Here is a 21,925-nt window from a genome sequence, read left to right on the forward strand (position 1 = left end):
ACTGTATGTCTTGAAATTATGAAGAAGCAACACCCATTTTCTCTTACAAGGAAGAGAAAAATCACAAAACAGTTTCTTCTTCCCCTTTGTGAAAGAGGAAAATATGCAAGTGCGTTACTGAGCAGATTTCTCTGTTCATTTGCACACACTTGAGAAAAGTGCATTTAATTAGGATTAGCAAGTCTCTAAATTGCAGATGGTTCTCAGGGGAAAAAATAGTTATGAGTGCATTCATGACATTAAAATCAGTACATTTAATTCAATTTCATCTTAATATTAATTCATAACATCTAAAGTAGTAGTTCCTACAGAAGATATTCATATGACTTAGAATTACTGGGGAAAATGATATCTAGCATTTCCAAACATGTTACAGCATGATTACTGTGTGTAATTATGCAGATCGAGTAACTACATGCTAATTACAAGAGTGCCCATTTTGATATGTATTGTTATCTGTAACAGGGGTCGGTTATATGATATGCAGTTTTATTTAGTTTGGAGTCCATTATTGATAGATACTGAGTCCAGTAGGGGGTCATACGTGAAATATTGCAAAAATAAGTAGCTATTAGTAGCTGTTGGAGCACAATTCTAGAGAGAAGGCTGCTGGGTTGAGCATGGTATTACAAAACAAGAAATGCTCTGATTTAACACTTTTTCAGACTGCCATGTTGGCCTCTGTTCTGACCACAGACCTGTAAGTATGCCATCTCTTTCTTTCAGGAGTGAAATGTGAAGGTGTGGTATCTTCCCAGATGATCCATTCTTAACTTTATTATTGGCTCTAGTTGAACTGAGCCTGATCTGCTTAGGGCAGCTACAACAGCTTTATATTCCTTGCATATATTTTGTACGAAAGCAAAGGAACATACTTAGCTCTGGGCCAAGCTGGATCTTTCTGCGGGATAACGAAGCTTGGAACTGGGAAACTCTGGGTTGTGGTAATACCACTCCCTCTTTAGTTTTCTCCCTTTGTTTCCACCAAGGTTATCCCTAGCCCCCTTACACGCAAAATACCATCGCTGTGGGCTTCCAGGCTGAGCTGGGCTCTGCAGCCTCCAGGTGTTCGCCTCTGCCATCGTCGTACCTTTGACAAACGTCTCTCAGATTCTGTAAGACAGGGAAAGGTGGTCACCGCCAGTCGGGGTGTGGAGCCCTCCTAAAGAGAGTCACCAGTGCTCCGGTTATTTGCCCTTATTAATGGTGGAAGCTCTGGGGCGGGCTGAGGGGTGGCCCCCAGCAGCACTGTGAGCAGGAGATGCTGCGGAAAGGGCGATGCTGGCACCGAGTTCCCTGGGCTCGGGCTGTGCCGGGCGTTGAGTGGCGATGTTGGCTTGGGAGAGCGCTGGGAACTGGTCGGGGACGTGGCAGCGCCCTGCTCTGGAGGTACTTCGTGTGTATGTGAAGGCCAAGTTTACTTTACATTCCTAAATTGATTAGGAAATGCATAAAAGTAGATAAAAATAAAACAAACACAGAGCTGCCCCAGAACAGACCATATATGCAGAAAGATGTTGACCTATTTAAATAATCTGTGTAGCAGAAATCACAGTATAACCAGAAAACTTCACCGACAAGTGAGATGAACCAAAGGAAATCTGTAGATACAGAAATGTTATCTCTGATTTTCTCTTCTCACCCTATCAATATTTACTGAAATGTGTTGCTACAGAGCAGATTTAGTGTGCAGTTTAGCTGCTGGCTACCATTATTTTTGACTGCTCAAGATTTTATGATTAATTAAATAATGCATTTTATAATGTGGTACACATCACTGAGACAGACATTTCTCTGCATGAATCTTAGGTACAAAACTATCTGCATGAGCAAAGCTGGGCTAATAAATAATTATGGAACACTTTGGCATTTAAAACTCATTTTATACATAGAAAATGTTTTCATTAATCCTCTCTGAAAGTCATGACCTAATTACTGATTTTTCGTCATCTTGACTAATTACTTGGAAAGAACATTTCTGCAATTTTATCCCTCCTTCTTTTGGGGCAGTTTATTGGAACAAGTGAACCGGAGGAGCCTGCGTTACCTGTGATAGCTGAGAAAACAGACAACTTTGTTTTCTGATGATTCTGGAAAATCAGGAAATAGTTTTCCCTTAAAGCAAAAAATGCCCCCTCTTATCAAATAAAAAAAAAAAAAAAAAGAGTCACATTTTGTCATGAAATATGTTATTTCAGTTTAGGGTACTTCTGAATTTTTAATATATATATGTATGTTCTCAAAAATCTAATTAAACATTGCTAAATAAAGTACTTCTGAGCAAACTGAATGAAATTTTAATGTCAAAGTTGAGCATAAGTAGTTTGGAAAAGAGAAGATGAGGACAACTAAGAGAAATTATAATTAATTCCAAAATCCATTTTCACCAAACCTGCATTTTGTTCCTCCTGTGTTCTTTCAACTACCTCTCACCAACACCTCCAAAAATCCCCAACTTTTCAGCCAGCAGGCCACGGTAAGAATACATCTGCTTACATCTGCTTACAGGTTTCTGTTCTCAGTTACACAAGGAGAAATGTCTCTGCACTTCAGTTATCTTTATTGTCCAGATAACATATTTTCCAGGCTCAATTTTTTGGTAAACTTTAGCGCAAATAACACCTTAACAGAAGCACCTTCCCAATTTACTTCTCAACGTCAGCATCGTGTGTGTGCTCTGTGTGTTCCACAGAGTCAGATCAGGATGAATTTGGCACTTCTTAATTTCTGTTTCTTTTTTTGATTTACCTGCAGCGTTGTGTTTGGGTTTGTATTGCTTGTCTCCTTCCCTCTGCTTGAGGTTAAAAGGAAATTGAATTCAACATTTCTAGTCAAATTGGGTCTTGTAAAAGTCTCTTTTAGCAGAACTTAAATCTGGGCTTTTGACAGAGTCTGTTTTCAGATTGAAAAATTTCTTTCACAATAAGAATTTTGGTTGTTTTCTGTTTAACTCCAAAAGCCTCCACTGATCATCTTTCAAGCATTACCACAATTGCTTACAGATGGACTTTTTGTATTTAAAAAAAAAAAAAAAGATTTCCCCCTTCTCTAACCTAGCATTATTGTTGTTTTCCTAAGATCAGGGGCTTCTAATTTTGTTAATTTAACCTGAGTGCAGAGCTATTGATATTTCATTAGTTACTTCAGAAAAACAAGCAAACAAAATTCTCAAAGACTTGTAATACTGTTCAGTTCTTGGCCACTAAATGTGAATACTTGATTGTCCTGGTACAATAAATGTTTTGGGTATGGTTTTGCTTCTGGCTTTTTGGGGTTTTTTTGCTTGTCAGTGATTTTTGGCACTGGAATTATAGAGACCAGTGTCAGGACACCTTAATCGCACCTGAATTGCACCACACCACTGACCCGCACACTCAAAAAGCCACATTCAGTGAATTTAGTTGTGAAGGTTTTAAAAATAAAGATCAGTGATAGTCTACCACCAAAAAGGATGTTTTGGTAGAGAGTCAGCTCTGGTAACTGAGGAACTGTAGCTATACATGCACCATTATAAATTAAAGTTGAGTATTAATGTAAAATTAGCATCATTTTTTTTTTTAAAAGAAACTTCATATTTAAAGTATATTTCTCTGGGTAATATTTCTTTTATGTAATTTAATGTTTCCTTTGCAGTAGCACCTCAAATGTCCAACGTCAGCATTGCAGCCCTCTTCTGGCTGGACACTGCAGGAACAACCAGTAGGCCAGAGGCTCCAACATTTCAAAGGCAGAATTCATTGCCATTTCTGTACAAAGTCCCTAAATACATTACATCCATAAAAGCACCATTTCACCAGCAAAAGTATGTCTTTTCTGCGTCAAAAATGTTGTAAATACCTTTCAAGTGTCAGTACCATTGCAATAAATATTTTCAGTATGTAGGCAGTCTTTGTTTCCCAAATGCTCTTGTTAGTGTTGAGGTTTATCTGATTGTCTCTAAAAGAAGCCTCCTCCTCCCTCACTAGGGCCCTTATTATGGTGCACTTAATATTTTAGGGACTCAGGTGTATTTTGCAGGACAACCAGAGGAGGTATCAAAGGGCTTAGCCTGGATTACTGTTTGGGCTGCAGAAAACTCTGCCAAAGTCCTAAATTTTACAAAGTGGAGTGGTCTGAACCTTGGTTCACAAGACTGCAGGGGTCTGATGTGCTGAGAAAAAATAAAGGCAAAACTTGAACTGTGTTTCCCCAAAGCACAGCTTGGATAAGAGCTCCTTTAGAGCATGTGGCTGGTGCTTAAGGTACCACACAGTCCTGGGGCAGTGGGGAGCTGGGTGCCTACTGAGAGCTCTCACCCCCTTTTGTGCCTTTACTGTGTCCTTATATTGACTGAATGCCGTATGAGCACACCCCTTTTCCTGCATACTCATTTACGGTGCCAAGTGCACTGCTGATTGTCAAAAACAGGGCACGTGAGCAGACGTCATTTGAGGAGGGCCCTGTTCAGTCCTCATGTACGTGTGGCCTAAACCTTGCTGCGTACCTGGTGCGGCTGGTTAGTTCTACCTGCTGTGATAAAAGCCTGGCCCTGTCCGTGACTGCCAGCACCAGCACACTCCTGCTCCCCGTGTGATCTGGTGGTTGGAGGAGGAGAGGATCTGCCAGCTCCTTGTCCTGGGTGGGTTAAACGCCGGCAGCTGGGGTGTCTGTGTGCTGCATCCCGGGAGGATCCCCATCATCATCCTCAGGACCTCAACTCCTTCCCATGAACAAGGAAAGATCTTCCCAGTAGTGGGGAGCAACTTGATACAACCTGAACTTTTATTCTCTGTTTCGGATTGTTTTTCTCGTGATATTTGTCACTTCTCTTTCCACGAAGACCGTTTCCTTTGCAGCCTTTCCTGTCCTCAGCCTGAGGTCTGGAGCCCAGTTAAAAGCTCAGTTTGCTCCAGAATTGCCTCTGAGCTGGGGCTGAGGAGTCAGTGTGAGCCAGGAACAGCTGCTGAGGGTATGTAGGGTTGCCTTTTGTTCCTCTAAACTTTTGTTTTCCTGACCATAAATCTTTCTAATAAACTGCCCCGAGTGACATAAACCTCTCAAGCGGCTGGGCCAGGCATGGTGTGCTCAGCAGCCATACCCCAGACTGACTCAGCTGCGTGCAAACAACCGGGAGAGCTGAGTCGTGCCCCAGCGTAAGCGATGGTCCCGCGTGGATGTGTCCCCGGCCCGGGTACCCCCTCGCCCACGGAGGGCTGTCTGCGAAGGGTGGCTGGCTTGAATGGCACTTCTGTGCTTTTAAATTTCTGAGCAAACTGTGGATCCTCAGTTGGTGTGGTTTGAGGCAGGTGAGTCAGATAAATCCCACTGCTGGCATGGCAAACCCCAGCCCCTGGTCCCAGGCTCTCCTGCCCTACCTCTCACAGACTTGGTCATGTCCCACCTGAAGTCCTTTGTACCATGACCTTGGTGCCCTTCTGGAGCTAATCGATCTCTCCTTAGTACCCGGACTTCACTGTCAGACCAGCTATTTAAATTGTAAAACACTCAGCAAAGGTAGATAGAATTAAATTTATTCCTGAATTGTTGAATAATGTAATATTCGTGTTGTACATAAAAGAATCACAAACCACCCAGACTGATTTTCCTATGAAAACATTTAACTTTTATTAAATCAAGACAGTTTTAAGGAGCAGCAAAAAATGAAAGCAAAAACAACTGAACCAGCTTTCAAAGTTGCCCTGTAGCCAAAACATCCATCTGAGAAGCTGAAGGGTTGATTTTATTTGTTTGTTTGTTCTTCTGTTGGAGTGTATCACCAATAATTAAAAAAAAAAATAAAAAAAGAGAGATACAAGTTCAAACTCTTGGAATAAATTAGAGCAGTCTCTTAAGCCTGCTGAGAGCTGCCTATAGCTGGTTTGGCAGCCTCCATCAATACGGGAACGCTGCAGCATGGGTAGGCACTTGATCTTGCCGAGCCCCGATCCTGCCCAGCCGGCTGGACCCGGGGCTCCAGGACAGAGGGGATGTGGCTCCCTGTGGACCATGGTCCCGGCCCCGCAGCCTTACGGGGTGGCGTGGGCCAGCAGTTGTGTGCAAGGGCATGAGGTGAAAACACGGTCCAGTGGTGTGTGTATTGCTGCTTCGTGGAGTCTCTAAAAGATCTGGGGTCAACGTTTGTGCGCCTTGCAGGTGAGACTCCCTTCAGGCCAGGATTTGGCCCTGTACCTATGAAACATGCCTAAACCATTAACTATTCTTCCGAGGAAAGTGGCAGAGGACCCTGCGTGCTGGAGTTAAGTCAGAAAGGCTAGACAAAGCCCTGGGGAGCGGTCTGCGGGGAACAAACCTGTATTGGCAGACAGCAAGATAAATTGGATGATCTAATAGTCCTTTTCCATCTCTAAGTTTTATGATTCATTTGTTATTTTAGCCATCTATATATATTTTTTATTTTACCCTAGAGGGGTTTCTTGAAATGTGTGCAATATATTCCTTTAAAAAAAAAAAAAATCACTTAAAAAAAAAAGTCAGTGTTGCAGGATCCAAGGCACTGTCTCATAAGTATATTTGCTAACGAACTACCCAGCATGTAGAAGTTGAAGGGTGGCTCCTGCAGGTCAGCTGTGGGTGCTTGCGGTGTGGAACGGTCACACCAAGGAGCGGGTGGTGGGGCGAGAGGGTGCAGGGCCTTTCATCGGCCTTTGGCTCTGCACAGTGGGGATGGGTGGCTGAAGAAGGGATGGGTGATGCCCTGGTGGCCCCTGTCCTCCATGCCAGGCTGGAAAGACCCCGAGGGGAGCTTGGGGAAGGAGGACATTTGGAGGAAATCAGAGGAGAAGGGCGACGGCAGGGTGTGGGGGACACATCCAGCACTTTCCTCCCCTCTGCTCTCCCTGCCACAAGCGTGGGGACAACTGCCCTCTCCTTCCATGACCGGAGAGCACGTGGGTGGGACAGAAGGGCTGGCAGCAGCGTGGGGAGGCAGCTCTGCCCGCGGGAGCACGACTGACGGTGGCCGTGCAGCCGGCTGGGCTGAGTTGCTCATCGGACGTGTCGTCATGGCAAGGAGGAGCAGCGGCAATTAAATATGGCTAACAGGTGATACTGTACCCATCAAAATTTAATGAGTACAAGTCTCAGGAATCTCTGCCACGGAGAGCTTTGGCTCATCAGCAGTAAATAACCCCTCACGGCCGGGGCGGCAGCGGCGTGTGCTGCTTCACACGGGTGTGTGACACATCACCCCGCTCGGGGGGATGTTATGGGGGACAAGGGAGTGCTTAGGGAAACTAAGTGTTAAACAGAGCCATCCGTCTGAGGGGGAGCACTTGAGAGAAGGGTGTTTGGTATCTCAATCATGCCTGGTTTATGGCTAGCGAGCCTTGAATTTGTGTGACAGCAGCCCAATGCCTCGCTGTAGATTACACCATAAATAACCCAGGCATGGAGTGGTCAGAGGAGCCAGATGAGGGAAAGAAAAAGATCTGTAGAAACAAATGCAGGGTGGTGTAGTTGGATTTTTTTTTTTCTTTTTCCTATTTTAAGTGATTATTATTTAAGGGAAAGGAGGCTGCTAGAAATTGTTTGTGAGTTTTACTGAAACAGGCACATTCCTGTGGTTTTTTACTCCCACAGCCTCTCCAGGTCAGTCTTTTTCTTTCTCTGCAGAGAAAGAAAGGGGAAAAAAAGAAAGAAAGAAAAGAAAAACCCACACAAAAATCAATCCATCAAATGTCATTACAGATTTATTAAGCCTGATGTAGAAAGACTTTTAACAGTAACATCTTCAGAAAGCATAAAAAGAGCACTTCTGTTCAGTCTTGTGCTTTGAAAATCTAAATATATTTTTATCATATAAATAATTCTTTTCATGTTTTAAGTGCATCTGTTTTTTTTTTTTCCTTTTCAAATTTCCATTTTACAATTGGCCAAAACTGAAGTCTGCATTGACTGAAATGAAGCCATTTGCAAAGCTAATGATGTTGTGAAGCATGTCTATGGTGAACCATATCAGCTAGATTTCAGAAAGGTAGTTCAATGAGTGCAGCATTAAAATGAGGGACAGCCTCCAGCAAAATCATAATTGAACACACCCAAGTCCTTAATGTCTGCAGTTGGGTTTCCTGATGCAAATTACGATAACATTTCAGATGTGAGCAGTCGCTTTCCAATAGCTGCAGTGGAAAAGAGACATTTTATGCCACAAAGGAAAGAATTACCATGTTTAAAAATGTAAATAATATATGTATAGAAACCTTTTTTATGGAAATGAGGCATTCAGGATTATGTGAACAGTTTGGGCTATTTTTTTTCCTTTTAAACACAACAGATAAAGATGTGTGATCTATTATTCAGGGCTTTAATTACAGTTCTAAAACTGCAGTGATTTTATTAAAAAAAAAAAATCCCTGGGCATAAAAAGTAATGTTTTCTATGTTAAAGTTGAGGGATTTTTTTTTTTTTTTTGTTTACAATGTATTTACCGTGGTAAAATACAGACCAAAAAATCACCGTTAGTAGATTTGAATGCTGCAAAATCATACACAGAAATACATCTTAAATGCACTGGAATACAGTCATCTTCCTGTAAATCAGAAAAGGCCTTAGATAAATAGGTTTGACCTGATTTAAATTTAATGAGATACATAGTCCTGATTGTTAATAATTGGTTTGGGGGAACCCAAAACAATAAAAGCAGTAATCTCCTCTAGTATAAATTATACGAATTTATTTAGCAATCAACCAAAGGAAAAAAAAATCCTATTAACATTATCAATTTGTTTAGTTTAAGTTAGTTATAACAAGCAAATAATTTGAAGCAAAACTGCCAGCGAGGCTTTGAGAAAGGCGGCGAACGCCGGGACGCTGCGTGTCTGCGCTGGAGCTCCAGGGCCACTAGGTGGTATGGTCCCCCCAGCAGAAAGGGGTTTGCCACTGCAAGGCCCATTCATAATCATCAAAACCAAGTGAAACATGGTTTTGATTAAAACAGCCTGTTGGCTCAATAATCTTAGTAATTTTAAAAACATCCTTAATGTGGAAGAAGAACACTGCAATGTCAGAAATGGCCTTGGGGCCCATTATAAACAGCAACAAAATAAATAAGGAGGAGAAATGAGAGGTCATGAAAACAAAATTAAGCTAATGTTTCAAATTTTGACAATTATGAATTGTTCCTCCAAGAAGACATTAAAAAAAAATTCAGGCACTATTAGATAAAATACAAAGAGAATAATTGTACATGTATGAGTTTTCCCATGGGACTAAGCATGCTTTAAAAGCAAAACTTGACTTAGATTTCCCCTCTTCCCCCCGCCCCCCTTTATAGCCAGCAATTGGGCAGGTCTCATGCAAACACAGACTTGCTTCTCAGAGTTCCTCCAAAAACTCATCTCTAATTCCTTTATGAGCCATTAAAAGATGATGACCAAGAAAACAAACAAACAAAAATTACAAGCATATTTTCTATACAAAAAAAAAATCCCCCATCATGGACCAATTTTTGTAGGAAACCGAAACAAGCAAATATAACAAAATCTGTGTTCATAACATGGCAATATAGTTAATATATACAAATATGTACAGTATAAAAATGCATCAAAGGCGCAACTTTTCATCCAAACAAGCTGCAGTGCACAATGAAAAGCAGCTTGGCCCCCCCTCCTTTCTAAGTATACAGGCAATATATTCTATACAGCATGCACTTGTTACAAAATTAGTGCATAAGCACTGAAACATTCTACAGATAAAGTCACCGTGAGTCCTCTCGGAAAGGAGTCCCATTTACGTTGTTAATATAAAAAATGTGTTTAATCTTTCCTTTTTGCGATTTGTAGTATATACATTTTTTTTTTTAAGAGAAATGAGCTTTTGATTTTTTTTTTTTTAATTTTTTAAACAAAATTCTAGACCTAACACCACGGGTCACAGATGTAACCTGAAGATGCTGCCAATAACAAACTTACTACATACCACGAGTGCTGGGGCAGAGCAAACCCATCAAATTTACTATTATGGTCAACTATGCTCTATTATTTAAAATGGGGGTGGATCTCTCATGATTCATGCTGACATATTCAAGATAATAAAACCCAAAACTAATGTACAGAAAAAAAAAAACAACAAAGGATTAATAAGTGGTGCCTGAGCACTAGACAAAAGGGCATATTGTACCAGAGACGTATGACAGTGAAGTACCCTGAGCCAAATAAGGACTGTTTAGCTTGTCAGCTTTTGCAACCTGTATTGCACATTCCAGCATTTGCTGCATTATAAAGCCAAAATACTGCATTGTATGTCCTGAAGATATCTGCTGCTTCGCTCGGTGCCAACAGTGCCCAGCTGTTACTTCAACCACAGACTCGTTGCCTGTTTATAAATAGATATACATACACACACACATATACGGTGTGCCAGTGTATGCACCAAAATATGAATGTATACTGGGGGTAGATATCTGTATATAGCTGCATATCTACCTATATACAGATATGTATGTTTTTAATGTTACATGGACCAGTTAGTAAGTGAAAACATTGCCCATATAAATCTTCCACATTTGAGACAATTGCATGGATGTTAAAGTACTGTGAATACATCCTCACCTGGGGCTGATGCCCATGTGGGGATGTGGTTTTCAAGGGAAAGCATTCCTTGCATTTAATGTAGCTGCATTTTTGCAAGATGTTATTTTCATTTTCTTTTTAAAATATTGATCTTTTTTTCCTGCTATCTCGTCTAAGAAGCCTAATGAAAGAATTTGTTGCCTTTACTTAGATCAAAAAAAGGAAAAAAAAAAAAGTTTGCTCAGCTAGATGGTATGAACTCAAGCGGAGATGTACGATCTGCCAGGATTAGTATTTAATCTGTTGTCTCAAACAGGGCTTCTTACAAAGGCCTGAAGACATTTCATGAGCTGAGAGTGATGATGAACTGGAAGTTTATTACTCTGTAGTTAAGTCCAGTGGTACAGCTATTTCACTTTTAAAAATACTCTCAAAGAAAATATTGTACAGACACTTTGGTACAAGAAACAACAGTGTCGTCTTAAACTTTATCTACTCTTCACATTTTTGCTGGCATAGTTAAAAAAAAATGACCACTAGTGTAGACTGAAGTATACTGGGGTAAAAGTGCTTGCACTGGTATAAAAGTGGTCCAGCAAAGCAAAATAAGCTGTACCAGTATAAAGTGCTTTATAGCGATACAACTGTTTTTACATCAGGACTTTTACCAGCATAGTCACATCAATAACAAAGTTTTGCAATCACTTCCCTGACATAACTATAAAACTTCTGAAGTGCAGACTGTGCCTTAGATTTAATCTGCACGAAGCTAGAGACTGTCTGCTGAAGTTGTTTTCAAAACCATCTAAACATGTTAGGAATCCAAGGTTAGGACCATGAGGACAGTGTTTGAAGCTGTGTAGACAGAGGGTAAATATACTGAATTCAAAGGAGTAGCTCTGGATTTACACCAGAATAAATTAATTCAGAATCTGGCTTCTGTTTTTTAGAAGTTGGTATAAATAAAGCTGAAGACTGAAATGAAACCAGAGGGAGGCAGTTGCAGGGATGATTGGGAACGTGCTGGCGGGATGCGGCACAGCGCGGGGGACGCACACCCTCTCCCCGGGCTTTTACGCTTGGCATGTGTTCATTTGCAAAGGTATGTTGGCTTCTGTTATCACTGTAAACTATTTTTACTTTTTGCATTCTTTCACTTTCCTTCAGGAGATGATTGAAGAACAAAAAATCCTCAATTCTGCATGCGTGCGTGAAGTCAACCACTGCAGGAAATAATTAAGAAAAGAAGAAAAAAGAAAACCCAGGAAACATTTCTCTCTGGAATCACTACCTAGTGGCTCATCCAGGGCCATCAACAGAAAGACTTATCTCAGCTTCAGGTGCTGACAAGTCAGGACCTCAGTTTGATGAAATGTGAATTGAAATCTGCCTTTAGAGGCATGTCATTTACTCTTTAGTTACAAGTTTCAAAACGGTACATTTGCTGTGGTCCAATCTGTCACATATAAAAAAAGGCTCAGTTTACACCTACCAATGTCCAGATCAAACTCTTCAGCACCACTACTGAAAAGTTCTTAGTTTTAATGAAATTCAGTAACCTCTTGCCGATCATTTTCAACCAAGGACAGAGGTTTGGCAAAAAGGAAAGTTGCAATCTGTGGGATAAGTTGTGAGGGGGAGCAGGAAAACCAGGCCAGCAAGACCACAGTGTTGTTAACCCTGTTGTGACTTTGAAACCCAAAGAGAAGCTGCTCTGATGTCTCCTCCTGGGTGGCCAGTAAACAGGAATTACAACTCTATGTAGCTCCTAAACACAGCTTCTTGGGAGCAAAAATAATATGTCAGGTTGCACTGTAAGAAGATGGGGACATACCAGTAGCACTTTTTCAGAATATATAGAGGTGGTTATATCAGGGCTCTTGCTTGGGGACAGATGGCCTTTAAAGCCTGCTGTAATTGCAACATATTGATCTGGAATCTGTGATCAATACTGTCTTTATAGAGAGAATTTTAAATATAAATTGCATCGTATATCTGTTTGCGAAGACAAAAGTCCTATGTGACGGAGATCCACCTCCACTTAGTCCAGGCGCTTTCTCCAGCCTGAGAGTTACGAGGCAAGCGGAGAGGGGATGGGGATGGTGGCCTCAGCCCAGCCTGGCCCCGGGTGCCAAGAAGAGTCATTTCTTCACTGGGAGGAAATCTCTGCCAAAAATTAGGTTGCTGTCTTTCATTCCCTTGTGTTTTCTCAACAGGTTGGATTGCAAAATAATATTCACAGCAGGATCAAAGCGAGGGCTGACCTGAACTGCTGTGCTTGAACCAGAGCAGCACCTTCATGGCAGGATCAGGCCATTAGCAATTAGCAGGGGGCAATGCTGTAGAAAGCAAATGTCCCCTAGGTAGCTATCACCCACAGCCTGCCCCAGGCCCAAACTCTGTTACTTTTGTATTTTCCCGATCACCAAGGGCAGCTGGCTTTCTGTGCAAAGCCTGCACGGACACTGCCCGGTGGGAATACCCCCTTCTATTTTAGAAACTGAACTGTGGGTATAAATTAGTCAATAAATATGGCACTTCATCAAAACATGATTAAGGAAAGAAAAAAGACCAAAACTTAGGGAAACAATCCTTGCCATCTGAACATGTGAGAGTTGTCTCAACAGCCTATAAAATTGGCTTGGAAGGCTTCAACCCCTATTGTGTTAATATATAATTATTGATTTTTAAAATGACTTCTTATATCCTCCATGATCTCTAAAAAAGCTAGGGAGGTCAGTCTTGTAAATACTTTTACAAGTAGGTAATAAAACCCATGATAAGTTGCATTGACAAGTAATTACTGGGCAGGTTTGTTAGCAGATTCTCAAAGATTTTTTTTAAACCAACAATTATTATTGTACTAATGACAGCCATTTTTAAAGTTAAGTGTCCTTCTCCCTCTCAGCTTAAATAATAAGAGCCTGGAAAAAACACCTGAGACTGATCCACTGAAATTTTTATATATTAGGCTCCAAAGAGATGTTAATTACCTCTCCCTCTTTTAAAACAGAACATTTTTTTTAAGGTGATATGGCTTATTTTGACATGGATGGTGGCGGGAAGGGAGCTATGGTTTCTGAATAAATCTCTCAAAGCAGTGTGTAAGGGTAACAATTCTTACTGCTTTATTGCAGTGCAAGAGCATAAACAGCTTGGCTATGTGGTGTATCAATATGCCACTTGTTAATAAGCAAGGACGTGAATCATAAATATTCGGCTGTTTGATCACCAGGCTTTTAATTAATGTTTTGATGATCTCCAATAAGAATAAAAGTCAGAACGATAGATATTGAGTAGATACGACAGAGAAAAGATACAATGATTTTCTGTGTTACCTGATTTATATGACAGATAAACTATCAACTCATCCAGTTTTGTACAGAGAAAGAGAGAGGAGAGAGGTACATTTGCTTTTTTTATATCATATTGTAAAAAAAAAAACCAAACCACTTAATTCAAATGTGTACCTAAAATGTTCCCAGAGGACAGCGATGCAGGCAAAATAATCAAGGTTTAGCACTGTGTAATAAAGGTTTGTGGCCAGATTTTAAATGAAGTAGCTGTTCCTGCATTTGCCTGTGCCGGAGCGAAGCCTCCTGAGCAAAAAACGCCGCTGGGCTGGAGACCTCCCTCGGAGTCTTTGGGCCCTCCCCAAAACCTTGAGAGAGGTTTTCAGCTCTGGGGTCCCAGGTGCCAGCACAGCTGGGGCCAGGGCAGCCGATGGTATGACCATGTTTCCTATCATCACCACGACCTCACTGCTCACCAGCTATGGGGCACCAGGAAAGCCTCTCTTCTGCCAAAATTGAGCAGTGGTACCCTGCAGAGCCCCAGCCCTGGATGTTGTGGACTGACCGGGGCCGTAGGGCCACTCTCCTGTGGGAAGAGGATCCTTGCTCCTGGCAGCAGCCGTGACAGCATCTGCACTGCTCAGCCACGGACGCAAGCAGCAAAACATAGTGCACGGAGGGTTTCTACCAAAGCAGACGGCAAAAGGCGACAGGGTGCAGAATCGGGGTTGTCTGAAGTCGGTGGGAACTTCACCTGTTGGATGCTGCAAAAAGCCAAATATTTTTTCTAGAGCATCCAAAAGCTTGAGGAAATGAGCGGGGCTGGAGATATACATGCAGTTTCTCCCAGGTGGCATTTTACCGTGGCACTCGCTGCCTTTGGGTCCGTGCTGCAGGACCCACCTCGTGCAACTTCACTTAATAACTCTGAACGGGCTGCACAATTTAACAGCTTCTGAGGAGCTCGATGCTAATGCATTGATTTTGCTTTAATAGAATTTTGTTGTCAATGGCCGGTGCTCAGCACGGTGCAGGCTTCAATCTTAACCCATCTGAAGGCTCTGCTCGTTTCCAGTTGAGCTCCGTTCATTTCCAGTTGAATAGGTTAAGCAAAGACAGACCTCACTGTTCTCAATTCACTTTATGATCCTCCCATCATAAAAAATAATATCAGCACCTTGCTTTTCATGTCAGAACTACATTTGAGCTGCTATTCCCTATGCCCATGAGTAAATCCCATAAAAGCCGCCCCGTTGTACTGTCGCTATTTTTCCTTGTGGATGATTGATTGATGGATGAGTGCTGACACTTCAATGAAGCTATTTCGACTGCCATCTCAATCCGATGATGTGAGGGGTATATTTTCTGTCCATGCCTCATTACTTCAGAATGACATTCCTGGAACTTCATTTACTTTTTCCCTCCTTCCCTCAAGCGCCATATTTTTTCCCATCTAGGTTATGCATGCCATAAAAAAAGCAATTTGCTATTATATGTGGCATAAGGGCAACACTTTCCCTAGGAGGTAAATAAGAAGGGCCTTTTTTTCTCCTCCATGTTGAGTTTAGGGATCATGTTAAAATTTCCCAAACAGTGCCAAAACAAGCCCTTCTGCACAAGCCACAGGGAACGCAGTAAACATATTTGGTCTGATTTTGTGAATGCTGCACTTCAGTTATATCCTTGAATGTCTAAACCAAAATAATACTAAAAGACACCCCAAAGCCCCCTCTTATTTGAGAAAGATCCTCTTCTCAACTTGTGCCTAGTATACTTTGAATATTTCATTTGCAACGAAGTAGCGATTTACAACTTGATCCAGACTTATTTTTCCTTTGAGAATAAGGGAAGTTCATCATTAAATGCAGAGATGGATTTGTCTACTGGAGGTTGGTTTTGCTGCGAGGAAATGCTCAGCGAGAGTAAACAGGGCTGTGCCTGATTGTCCAAGCAGTGCACTAGGTAACGTGAGACTTGTGACATTAGCATATCCTGGAAGATTTTGTGAGTTGACTCAGGACCCGATTTTAATCTGTGTAATACAGTATTCCCGTTAATAATAATGTATAATTAAGACATCCGTTAAAAATCCATAACGTTAATTTAATGGAGAAAATCTAATACAGTTCTATTGGAATTTTTACGTTAAATTAACTTTAACGGGCTTTTAATGGATGTCTTAATTAGATCTCATTATTAACGTGAATATTCCACAAATTAAAATTGGGACCTTAAAGTTTTAATGAAAAAAGTTACAAGCACAAATTTGAAATTGCCCTCTTTGTAGCCCCCTTCTCCCCAGGTCTCAGTTGACTTGAAGACAGCTGTGCTTGCCAGCCTGTCCGTGTCGGCAGGACGAGCCCGGCTGGACAGAGAGCGCGAAAACCAGATTCTGATCTCATTTACGGTGGCATAAATCCAGTGTAACTCCATTGACTACAACAGAGAGCTTTAGATTTACACTCACCTAACTGAGAAAGGAATTCTACTTTTATTCTTTTATATCTATATATAGATATTTATATAGCGATATTTATATATAGATATACCTATATTTATATAATGTTCAATAATCTAACAATAGTACTTTCGTTTAAAAATCACTCCATCGCATATGTCTCGCCATAAACCGTAATGGAGATTTAAATATATATATATATATAAGGAATAAAACAAACTGAAAATAATCCATTTTAAACAAATCTTTGGCAGCAACATGGTTAAGCATAACTATTTGAACAACTTGCACAGAAGATTAACATTGTTCAGAGGTTTTTTGGCTCAGAATCTGTTTTAACTTAATAATTCTTGTACTTACTGTGATGTATTGATCCCTAGTGCAATGACTGGATTGGGCAACCCAGGTGCAACAGTAATAGCTGCACAGAATAGAAACATTTCCTTTAGACAAACTATCCCAAAGGGGTTATAAATAGGAAATGGACATTACCATGAAAAGTAAAGCTTCCAATGTGACTGCATCTTGTGTATCACACTTGGACATTAAACTATGAAGAATTTTTTTTTCCTGTCAAGTGTTACAAATTGATGAAATAAGTACATCAATGTTCTCAGTCATTATCTTACTTCAGTGGCACTTTGTTTTAGTGACAGCAAAAAGGGACAGTGGAGACCAGACAGCCCCAGTGCAGTTTATCAATGAAAATCTAATATCGTCCATAAGCAGGGGAGTGGAAATCAATACTTCATTACCAAATTGTTAGTGAGGATGAAGAAGAATAGCGGGAGTTTTTTTGGCAGTCTTCTCGGTCCGGGTTGTTGTGAGTTCAATGTCAGGATCGGAGTGACACGCAGGGGCGAGCTGGGTGCAGGAAGCCTGGGCTGGAGAGCTGGAACTAAGGCATTCGTCCTGCAAGCAGAGTAATAACAACTATTGTTACCACGTTTCTAATCATGATTCCAGATTTTATTGAATATGTACTTCTATCTATAGAAATATCTGGAAATGAGTCAGCTTTGCTTTACTTTGTCCACCCATAGGCTCACCAAAAGCAAGGACACAAAAGTGTGAATAAACCCCCCCAGATCCTTATGTCTGTAACGATGCAGGAATTGGCAAACTCCAACTGATGCTGCTGCTCTGCCTGGTCCACTGAGTGTGTTACTCTGCCTCTCTGCTTTTCCCTCATGTTGCTTAAACCTGGACAATATAATAAGCTTCTTTCGACTACCAGCCAGGAATATACTCTAAAATCCTCATGGTGAGTTGGGCATCTTGGTACCCACATTGCTGTGTTATTTATGGTTGTTTTGGCACCTCCTCAGCATTAAAAGCCGCTGTTCTTCCAATGGACCTTTTCCATTCTGCAACAACTAAAAGTGCTAAGTGACTCAAGTTGTGAAATTACTTCTACATAGAGACAGAAGGTGCTTGTTTTATTTAATTTCAAGATGTGGGTTTAAAAGTTCAGCCCGAAGTTGAGTCCTGTTTTGCTTATAACCTGGGAGAAAGATACTGAGAAAAGCAGTAGAAAAAACAACTGGAAAAATAGGGTGAGAAATGAGGCAGGCAATAAGTAGAGTGAAAGTCAATCTGGAGAGAGCACAGAGAAAATAAGACCAGCAGCGGCAAAGAGAAATATGTTACTGAAAAATATATTATCTGTTCAAGGCCACAGCCATTTCAGCAAACACAACTCAAATCCTGTGGTGTGTTCCCTGTGTTCTGGCTAAATCAACTGGAAATTCAGTAGTAGCTTTATTTGAAGTAAAATAAACTAAGCTTTTCAAAAAATTCCATATGAAAACAAAAAAGTCCATTGACTTCATGCTATTTAGTTTATAATTTGGTTTGTTTTACGATATCTTCACCTTTCCAGTTTTCACAGTGATGCTTAGTTTTGCATTGGCAACCCAAACCTGCTATGGAGAAATTGTTGGAAGGGAAGAGGAGGTTTTGGCAGCTGAATGTAGGGACTTTTGGCAACTGAGGAGGCACAGAAATCAGTTTGAAATTGTGGTGAATACCTTAGATTGTTATTCCCACTTAAAAGATATTAAAAGCAATCCATGTTGACACTTTAAAATGTTGTCTTTAGGTTTCAGAGGTAACTCTCCAGAGCAATTCACACTTTGCAAAGCTATTATTCTTCACTGCAAAAGACAAAGCTGTGTCAGTTTACACCTTGTTCAAATTTTAAAGAAATCCAGAAGCCTTCTTTACTATTGTAAGGCCTAGAGCTGAAATACAGTAATACCACGAGCTGGCTCTGCTTCTGCGGCCAAGTTCTAAGCTGCAGAATCACCCTCTGCAAACGGCCCAAGTGCAGACTGCGGAGATGGCACAGGCATTTCACTTTACTTTTCTCAGTAGATTTTTGCAGCCCTCACTAGGATGTAAAGCTACCTGTGGCATGCCACGTAAGTCCTGCCTTGGATCATATCAAACTCTGTAGCAGCTCTGACATGCAGAGCATCTACCTAACTCATGGGTACAGGACACAGATGCTGTGGGCTGGTCCCGCATAGGCCAACATGAGGGGCAGTGGTGAAACGTCTGAGTGCAGGAGCAATAACTCTTGATTAATTCAACTCTGCCTTTGGAATGCCATTAGGACAATTAAGCAGCATGTAGTATTACTGAAAGTGCTAAATCTGGGAAGGAGTCTTGGTTTGAAGCAAAGTAACCGCAGAGTACTGGTTCCCTGCCAGTGGGAAATATTTATCAAGGGCTTGGATAGGAAAACTGAAAAGCCAAACTCCTGACTCCTTTTCTTTTTGATTCATTGTGAGAAAGGTCCTTAGACTTTTGTATTAGATCAGCTGTAAAATCAGCTTAGTAATATTCCTGGTTGCTCCCACATCACAAGGGGAGCACGCACAGAGCAACATTAAGGACACTGTTAACCCTTGGCAGAGCTCTTTAGAGGCACGTCAGTCAGGGTGTAGGTCCACAAGGAATTCTTCTGGCAACAAACCTGCTTCAGAAGCTCTCTCCCCTTCCTGTCATTTCCACCCCATGGTATGATACAATCCTCACTGTGTCCCTGCAACCACCTGTGGGTCTGCACCACCCCAGCCGAAAACTGGATCCTTCCCTGATGTGTCTCACAAGGGGCCACACAAGCACTTCCAGCAGGACTCCCCAGTGCAGGGCTGGGACTGCACAGCTGATGGGGAAGGGTTGAAACCTCTTCAACTGGTTTTGCTGCTGGAGGAAAGATAAGATGGAACAAGACATCTGGGAGCTGGAGGGGATTCTCTGCACTGCTGTGTGTATGCAGGCAGTTTTGGTTTAGCACTGCTATAAAAGCCATTTGTGACAATTGTATAAACTTTTGAGGCTAAGTGTCCATATACTTGACTAATGGTTACATCCATGCATGACTAAAATCAATTGGGACTTGGCATTGATTTCAATAGGATAAGTACTTCACCCCTAGGTCTTTTGGCCAACCAAAGTCTCTATCCTTGGGTTGTTGGTTTTTTTTTTTTTTTTTGCATTGATATCCCTGCAGGCTGGGACAGGACTTTGGGAAATTAATTAGTGTAAGCCCTGATCAATAAGGGTCATAGTTTATGTATTGCATTATCAAGTCTCTAAGAGATTCAGGGAGTATGTGGAGAGCTTGTCACACACACTCTAGGGCATAGCAGCTTGGATGTTCAAACAGCATTTGATGGGCAAAGTTGGTTGCTTCCTTGGCTTTTGTTAAAATATAGTTCAACCTGTACCATAAAGAAAAATCTATCATCTAAGTTACATTATGAAAATGCAGTTGAGGGTGTTCATTATGATGATGTCTTGTACAGCAGATGCGAAATATCAGTTGTAGATACTGAAGCTTTGCTTTTATTTAACATTAATTATCAAGCCATCAACAGATGTAAAAAGTTGTATCTATTTTATTGCAGACATGTCAGGACTCAGGATTCCTTCTAACGATCACCTCCCCACTCCTTGTCCACGGCACAGCTTCCCTCTCCTCATTCAAATCTTGCTGTAAAAATGCAGCTGTGAAACCTTTGAAATAGAAACTCTCAAACATGTCTGCAGTCTGAGACAACTGTAGACTGTATGTCAACAGCTAATTGCACGTGTGTCCGGCCTCCGCAGGCTGGCACCCGCGCTGCTCAGCTGTGCTCCCGAGCCCCCGCATGGCTCCTGGCTCACGAGAGCAGTGGTGAGCTCGCTCTTTCTTTCACACACACGTGCACACACATGCCAAATCCCATGCTTTCATTTAGTCTCTCTAGTCTCCTTTCCCTCTTTTCTCTGTGACCAAAAGCCACTCTAACCGAATGCCGCAGCTTCCTGGGGGGTAGGACATGGGCTGTCCGTGCATGGGGTGGTTTTCAAGTCCTTCGCTCAGGGATTGCTGTAACTGTTTGCTTTTCAGGTTGTGCAGGAGAACACCAACCACTCCAGTGGCACGGTCCAAGGTGTGATGGTACTCTAGAGCCAGGCAGATCACAGCAGGTTCATGTGTTCATAATTTTTTTTTTTTTGTATTTCCAGATCTTTGCTAATATAATTTTATCATCTTCTATTAGTGTAATGGGATAATAAAAATGACAATATGTATCTGTGATCCACCCACCAAAGTCCATGGGAGCCTATGGATCAAACCTTTCCATGCTGCAGCTGTACCTATAGTAATAAATTGCAGGACTCTCATAGGGCCAAATAGGAAGATACAGACAGTCCCTTTGTGGTTACCAAATATGTTATCTCTAGATGTAATTTTTGACCTACTTTTGCTAGATTTTTACAGCAGCAGAAAATCTGTTCCTTAAAGAATCATGCTCATGTGCATAATACCTAGATAGGGAGAAAAAGCAAATCTGGATATATTTTATTTCATTTAGGACTCCTCTCACCATGAATTACAATATTACAGACTCTAAATGCCTTCTCGTTACCCATAATTATAACTAAAATTATATCAATCTAAACAGTAACTACTCAAATGATTCATCCTGATTGTAAGGAGCATGCTCTCTTAAGTTATGCCTGCCCATCCATTTTAAAGCCTTGCGGCAGGAATAGCTTTCCAGAAGGTCATTTAACAGCACATTAAATAAATAAATAGAGCATATTTGTTTCAGAAAACACACTCTAGTAGGGTGGGAAAACATTTTGGGAGAGGTACGAATAACTCTTGTGAAAACTAATACTTTCAGCTTTTTTTCGTTCTTGCTGAGGGTGCAGCACCCACCCAAACGCATGCAGAGGCGCCACATGATGCCAGGAGGAAAAGATTTTGAATGCTCCCCTGCTGAAGGTGTGCCCAGAAGCTGCACTGTGCACTGCACAGAAGTCACAGTCGGCTGCTGCCCAGCAGTAGAGCGTGGGCAGAGGATGACACACCAGCAAAACCCACCGTGGGCCCCAGCAGGTCCCTGAGCCCCTCCTGATCCTGTAGAAGGCACCAGACTTCATGTATTCAGTCTGTGCTGTCAGCCACGTGGAGAGGGGAGTGTGGAAAAAGGTCTTCGTTATTGTAAAAGTGAAACATATTTCTGTCCTGTGATCTAAGCTTATGAGAATGTGGGACAAGATAATGGGAAATAAATATGGGCTCTAGCTCAGATGTTCCTGGGGTGTGTCTGCTTAAATACAAAATTGTCTGACTGCGGTAACACCCAGGTGGAGGAATTTAG

General features: G+C 41.5%; 1 protein-coding gene across 2 annotated transcripts in view; it reads right to left on the bottom strand.

The window, feature by feature from the left end:
- Positions 1–7,670: 7,670 nt before the first annotated feature.
- TSHZ2 (teashirt zinc finger homeobox 2) overlaps positions 7,671–21,925 on the bottom strand; it is a 233,514-nt gene continuing 219,259 nt past the window's right edge. For both annotated transcript variants that reach the window (XM_074888191.1, XM_074888188.1), the window contains exon 3: positions 7,671–17,171. In XM_074888191.1, coding sequence (XP_074744292.1) covers positions 17,170–17,171 — 2 coding nt within the window. In that variant the 3' untranslated portion in view covers positions 7,671–17,169. The remainder of the gene's footprint in view (positions 17,172–21,925) is intronic.

The sequence above is a fragment of the Strix uralensis genome, chromosome 18, assembly GCF_047716275.1.
Source record: "Strix uralensis isolate ZFMK-TIS-50842 chromosome 18, bStrUra1, whole genome shotgun sequence".
Taxonomy (NCBI): Eukaryota; Metazoa; Chordata; class Aves; order Strigiformes; family Strigidae; genus Strix; species Strix uralensis.